This window comes from Cimex lectularius, unplaced genomic scaffold, assembly GCF_000648675.2.
Source record: "Cimex lectularius strain Harlan isolate CLEC.00 unplaced genomic scaffold, Clec_2.1 scaffold170, whole genome shotgun sequence".
NCBI classification, from domain to species: domain Eukaryota; kingdom Metazoa; phylum Arthropoda; class Insecta; order Hemiptera; family Cimicidae; genus Cimex; species Cimex lectularius.
The window spans coordinates 143518-150699 of NW_019392810.1; the positions used below are offsets into that span (position 1 = coordinate 143518).

General features: G+C 36.1%; 1 protein-coding gene across 1 annotated transcript in view; it reads left to right on the plus strand.

Annotated features, from left to right (window-relative positions):
* Positions 1–3450: 3450 nt before the first annotated feature.
* Positions 3451–7182, plus strand: part of LOC106661036 (major royal jelly protein 1-like) — a 4887-nt gene continuing 1155 nt past the window's right edge. Inside the window, exons 1-3 of the mRNA XM_014384177.2 lie at positions 3451–3498; positions 5773–6198; positions 6263–6558. Coding sequence (XP_014239663.1) covers positions 3451–3498; positions 5773–6198; positions 6263–6558 — 770 coding nt within the window. The remainder of the gene's footprint in view (positions 3499–5772; positions 6199–6262; positions 6559–7182) is intronic.

The window sequence follows — 7182 nt, forward strand, 5'->3', positions numbered from 1 at the left end:
TTTTTATAAACATTGTTTAATTATGATGGTTAGGAGTAACTTTATTTAAAACAATTAAGTTTAACAAACAATTTATTAGATGGTTGTGCTCATAAAATTTAACTAACAATTTATTACAAGGTTTTGCTCAAAATAGTGCATTAAGAACAAAAGATGCGTTGCGATTGTGATAGTGATTATTGTGATAAACGCTATGGACTGTACGCGACGTGTACTTGCGTCGGATAAATGTGCACGGGGGTAATGCAACCTATGGAAAATCGGAGTTTGGATTTGCATCGGGTAGCGTCGCATGACGTAGCATCGATAAGTATGTTCCCGGCTTAACGGGGGTTCAGCTCCCGCGATATTGCAATGTTTATCCGGTGGAGCTGTATGGATTCAGGCACGCACTCGGGGTGATTCGACATGATACGCTGAGTTGGGGCGTTTCTGAAAAAAGTATACATGGTTGCGGAATTGGTAAATAATTGAAATTGTGTGTATGTGTGCCGATTGAGGAATAGTTCGCCAATGACAAAATTAAATAAGTCGTTAGTTTGACTTATATTTCCAAGTTTAAGCAGTAACAATAGTTGGTTCTCAGGTTTCTATGGTGGACTATGTAAGTAGTATTTAGTGGTATATTTTTCTTTCATGCATTTGTGAATTTACAGTGTTGATTGTTATAACTTCCACCAATTGTCCTTGTTTATAAATAGTTATTTAAAATTAGTGTTTTTTCACAATATATTTTATCTTGTCGAATTAATTAACATATAATAGTTTGGAAATGTTGTCATTGTAATAATACAATAGTATCTTATCAGTAACAACTAACAAAAAAGCTACAGGCTTTAAAAAGAAATTTATCATATAACTAAGTCAAATGGTAAAAAGATTTTCAACAGGGAACAATAGCATGGATGTAGGTAGGTTGAAACATTTTATCATAAAAAGTTCAATGAAGTCCTGGTAGTTTAACATTAATGTCTTCGAGGCTCTCTTCTTTGAACAATTTAATATCCAAACCAAAACAAAAACTAATTTATTTAAAAATCGTGAGATGCAGGTGTGATGTAGGTTTCAGAAAAACATTTTCTTTGTCGTGCTAACGTTTCGATCTTTATTGAGATCATCTTCAGGGCTCAAAGTGTTTTTCTTCTGTGTAATTGTGCCATTCTTGCGTTAGTGTTGGGTCGAGGGCACTCTCAACACGACACGCAAGAATGGCACAATTACACAGAAGATAAATACTTTGAGCTCTGAAGATGATCTCAATAAAGATCGAAACGTTGGCACGATAAAGAAAATGTTTTTCTGAAACCTACATCACACCAGACCGCATCTCACGATTTCTNATTTATTTTTAACATTAAGTTAAGTTTAAACCAAGAAAAGGTAAAACAAAATTGCAGAAGGTATTCAATCTGCTAATAATCAGTTATTATTATACATTAAATTGCCACATTTGTTTCTTACCTATGATGTGTTCAATATTCTGGAGCAATAAACTTCTTGTTGCCCTGTCTGTTGAGGCAAACAATTTAAGCAAAAAAGGCAGAATTATTTGTTGATATTTTGGCTTTTGAAGAGATTTAGATATCTATCAAGAATAGAATAAAAACATTGATTTGTCATTTCAATCATTAAATTTACGTTTTGGACATATATTTGTGTATAGATTTTATAGATTTACCTCCATCATAGGCTGAATGAGACATGCTCCATCGCAACCATATTCAAAAGCTCTAATCATTTGAGGCAGCACTTTGTCAGTAGCTGTACATGTAGGAATTATTTCCAACAATGGCATTATATTAGAAAAAAAGTTTTTACTCTCTTCTTTTGATTTTATATGAATTTCATCCAGAAATAACATCGCATCAACAACATCATTTTTGAAAAACTTTGTAGGCCTATTAAAAGTAAAAAATAAACATTGTGAAAATATAATGGTTTTTTTAAATATATATAAGTTACATCCACAATGGTAACATTTATATATATATATAAAGTTACGTGTGTTGACTAAACGAGAGTCTTTTAAAAAAAACTGTATTAGTTAAACACACTTACAATTTGAGAAGAACCTTTCCTGTTCATGGATATGATTAATCTCAATCTGTCTTCACAAGTGTAATGTGAATAGTTAACAGGGAAGGGTTTTTTGCTTACAAACATCAACTGTCGCTGAACTAAGGTTTTTGTGCGGGTGTAACTCCTCCATCTCCAAATGAAGCTCCCGGGGGCGGCTGATTGATGGGGGTTGCAATGGCCAAGGGCTGTCTCCGCTTGCGATACCATGTGAAGAATCCATAAGCTGAGGCTATGACCAATAAACAGTACACTGGCATGGTCCATATGCTCACGGACGTTGAAATGTAGGAAGTCCTGATGATTGGCGAGTGGTACAATTCTCTGCTCCTGTAGACCACTTTACTGCCGTTGATGTTCAGTAAAAATACTCCTTTTAGTCGTTTTACTGTAGTCTCATCCTGGCGACTTATACTAGTAGGTTCTTCATGGGTTGAGCTCAGGTATCCATGTCAGGTGATTGTCGGTTTCTGGGTATGTACAGTTCGATGGATCACCAGAAAGAAGTATGGCCTTGTCGCACAGGTTGTCCTTAGGCTGATTTGTTTGTATGAGCAAAGATATTTCAATTTAGTTTGTTTACTATAATTATTTAGACTTATAATATCTATATTATGAATATGCGTTTTGGGTTTAAGAAAATAGTTAATATCTTTAAAATAGATCCTATACCATTAAATAAACTTCTTTACATTCCAGCATTATTCTTATTTTCTACAAAAAGTATTTCTAACTTTTCTGCAATTGCATTTTTTGTATGATTAATTAATTTTAAAGTATTTACAATATGTCTTGATTTACTACTGTTATCAGTTACATAATCTACTTTTTTACTTTTTAACAAAATATTATTAGAGTAGACAATCCTCGATACATGGTTATAAAATTCTTCCAAATAATCTAATTGATTAAACAATTCCCTTAGTCTAAAATAATGAATAAAAGTGTGTTCAGAAATTTCCAACTGTGCCAATCCAAGGTTTACAGGAATTATGCCTGTTGTTAAATTCCAGCCTGTTATCTGACACAATTGCCAACTGTTTTGGATAAAGACTTGATTTTTCAGTTGAAGAGTCTTGTGTTTTTCTTGACTGTTTCAGTAAGTCTGGTAAAAAGTCGGGATTTTACTCAAAAATGGAAGGATTGACAACTTACAATCCCGAATCTGGTACAGCTCTTGACATCTTCGACTTTTTTCTTTGAAAAACCTACAAAAGTTCATCAATAATATACATGTCTTGCGTGAAATGGCTTTCTACCAGCTACTGATTTGTATTAAAAGAAAAAAATTAATTAAACTAAACGTAGAATTGATAGAATCTATTATCTATTAAGAAAATCTCTTGATAGGTAACAATTAAAAAAACGGTCACTATGCGTAAGTTCGTCAGGTGGTTCTACACTTCAAATGCAACAAAAAAGGTTGTATGAACTATGGTCTTATTCTCAATCCTTTTAGGTATTTTTATTTTTACTGGGGCTTCCGACATCTGGGTCATTTCAGCCCCAAGCTAAGTCAATATTCTATTTACGAACACTACATTCATACAGATAAATACATTCATACACATAAATTCATCCATACAATACACTCATTCCGTTTGATCGGTGGAGTACTTGATATTCCTCCACCGACCTATACTCGAACTAAACTAGATTGGGGTCGATGGAGACTTTTATCAATATTCCGCCATCGACCCCGAACACATACTCATACGCTCTCAACGTTCGAGGGGCGATGATGATGTTATATTTCACCCTCACCCCTCGCCATTCACGCTAATAAATACATGCACTCAGACAAACATATAGACACACAACACATGAGACATACTATATACAATAAAAAAAACCAATTTCCCCTAAAAATCGGAACAGGGGACCCTGAAACTCGCTGCAGTGCTCGAGTACCTTCTTCAGATTGGATGGCATGCCTACGCGCTCCCTGTAGGGAGACAAGGCATGGCATGTTTCCAATATGTGGGACACATCGAGCAACCTTTCTCTGCATAAGGGACACCTGCGCGGGCTTTGGCCCAAGAGCAGGTGGCCGTGTGTCAACCGTGTATGGCCTATTCTTAATCGTGAAAGGACGATTCCTTGTTTCCGGCTCAGATTCTCGGGGGGCCATCTACGAATCGTGCTCTTGACGCGCAAAAGCCTCTCGGACGACCCGGCCCACTGACGCTGCCATCTTTCTTTTATCATGGTCTTTACTGCTAGCTTGGCGTCAGAGGGCTTGGTCGCGATGGTCCGCCCGACGTGTCCGGGGATCCAGACAACAACCACCGTTTTTCCGAAGCGCTTCAACTCGGCGATTTTTTCCATCAACAGCACGACGAGAGGGTCAACAGAGAACCCGTCTCGCAGGGTCCAGACAGCGCTCAGAGAGTCGGTGCATACGAGGAAGGCTGATCCTTCGTCGGTCCGCACCGCCTCGAGAGCGTACCAGATCGCATACAGTTCTGCCGTGTATACGCTGCAATGGGGGGGGGGGGCAGCGACCAGGAGGTGGCCACTCCTTTGCTATTTCCTTTTTGAAGGTACCCTTCTACAATTTTCAATTTAATTTTGAGTAAAAAACAAACTGTTAGTCAATCAAAAACTGCTAAATTTAAAATTTCTAAAAAAAATATTTACCAACTTTCACTAAACAAAAAAGCACAAAAGAAAGAAAAATGCAACTTCAATTTGGTTAGTCGCTGTTTATTGTCTATTTTTTGTGTTTTGTTTGATTTTTACGAGAAAAAATCTTTCTTTTTGTTCTTTTTTAATAGGTTAAAGCCGTGTTTTACAACTTCTGTTTTTTTTTTGTCTGTGTTTTGTGTAGGTATTTCGTCCAATTTTTCTGCTTCCGTTGTTCGCTATGTAGCTTCTTATCATTTCTTTTTTGTGTTTTAATTAATGTTTCTTTCTTTTTGTGCTTTTTTGTTAAGTGAAAGTTGAAATATAAATTTTACCCAGGACAAAATGTTGAATTACTAGATTAACACCTTTCAGCATTTTGGTTCGACGTGATAAAAGAAAAGACTTCTAGACAGCTTATTAAATGAAGAAATTTTTATAAAATTTGCCATGCTCTACCATGGATTTTTTCAATGAAGTTGCAAATTTATTTTTTCCCAATTTTATTAAATTTAGTACTTTTTGAAAGATTTAGTGTTCGTTTTTCCCCCAAAATTAAATTGAAAGTTCTGTAAGAGTGCCCTAAAGAAATTTTAACGCTCTTTTCAATACAATTAATTAAGGTTTTTAGTTGAGATGAAAAAAGTCAATGGCACGAGAGGGATTCGAACCCACGACCTTCGGCTAGATACGCCGCTGCTCTACCACCTGAGCTATCGTGACCTCGATCCATTCGGACATNAAAACCGTAGATAGTTGTATAAAATAAGAAATATTAAATACACGAAAACCGTAGATAGTTGTATAAAATAAGAAATATTAAATATCTGCGAAGAGTTGAGAATCGTACCATGGTTCAACGAATTTTTTGTTGGACAAGAGGTGAAGAACCATCTGACGAACTTTGCCGTACGAGTAACGAATCAAACTGCAAAAAGCGGACGAAGGAAATAGCATAGTTATTCTTGAACACAAAAATATAGATTACGAGCAAGGCGAAGTACATTAATCTGTGTCGTTGAACTTGAAATTTTTTTAATATTCCTTATGTATAATTATTGTATTTTGCAGGCTTATCCTGATTGGTCATGGCACGAAAGTGCGGCTTACGCGAGAGAGGATGATTGCGAAGGGATAATATCCGTTTATCGTATGAGATTAGACCAATGCCAGCATTTTTGGGTCCTTGACTCGGGCGTTTACGATTTCACCTATTATCGAGCTGTTTGTCCCCCGAAAATTTTAATCTTCGATACAAGGACAGACCGTCTTGTTAGACGTGTCACTTTGCCAAAGGACGTAATCGACGCCCATTCCCTTTTCACCAACATAGTGCTCCTTACTAACCCAACGGACCAAAACTGCCTAGACAACACAGTCGCCTTTTTATCCGACACCTACGCCCCAGGTATAGTCACATATGACGCTCGGACGTCCAGATTTTCCAGGTCTACACATCCTTCGATGTACCCAGACCCAAATGCTGAATTTTTTTCCGTGAGTAGAACTGAGAAACTTTTGATTTATATGTTGTTAGAGCCCAATTTGATTTCTCTTCCAGATAATGGGAGAGTCTTTTCGCCTGTCGGACGGCGTCATTGGAATGGCAGTTGACAGTAAAGCGGGAGAACTTTATTTTCAACCACTCTCATCCTTCTTCATATTTAAAGTTAAAGTTGAAGATTTGTTGAATGGAAATAATGGAAATGATCTGCCTGTCACTATAGTAGCTAATAAATATTCGCAGTCTGCGGGGCTGGATTTCGGCCCACTAGAGTCAGGACGGGAAGTACTTGTTTACAGTGAAGTTTCGGAAAACAACATCGTATTTTTGGATCCGCTCACGTCGGAGAAAAGGTAAGATATATGTACATGATAGTAATAGATGAAAAAAAAGGAACTTGCGCCACTTATTGTCAGTATAACCATAATCATTAACTTATTATTTTTAATTACTTTGTTTTGATCAAATTGAGTCCACATTATAGTAAAAATAGAAATTAATGTTACTTACTAACCCATACTTCAAAATGTTGAGAGAATCGAGAATCATAAAAATTGCCGATAACCCTTTTAATAATAACGACTGAATGCCCGATCAAGTAAAGATTCAATCATCTATGAACAAGGAAGAGGCAAAACAGTGGGCACCCTGGTATTTTTTAGTAAATATTTACAATTGTTAGAATTTTTATTTTTCATTGTTACACGATATTTTTAAAGAAATATATAAGATATGCGTAAATACAAAAAAATAAATAAACTGAGTAAAACGATATTACTTCAATTATATTGCACAATATCACCAATTGCGCAATATGTTTGACTGTTTATAGCAAGTACTGAATTGAGAAAATAGTAATTCAGATATCGTGAGATGCGGTCGGGTGTGATGTAGGTTTCAGAAAAACATTTTCTTTATCGTGCCAACGTTTCGATCTTTTATTGAGATCATCTTCAGGGCCTGGGATTTACAAACAT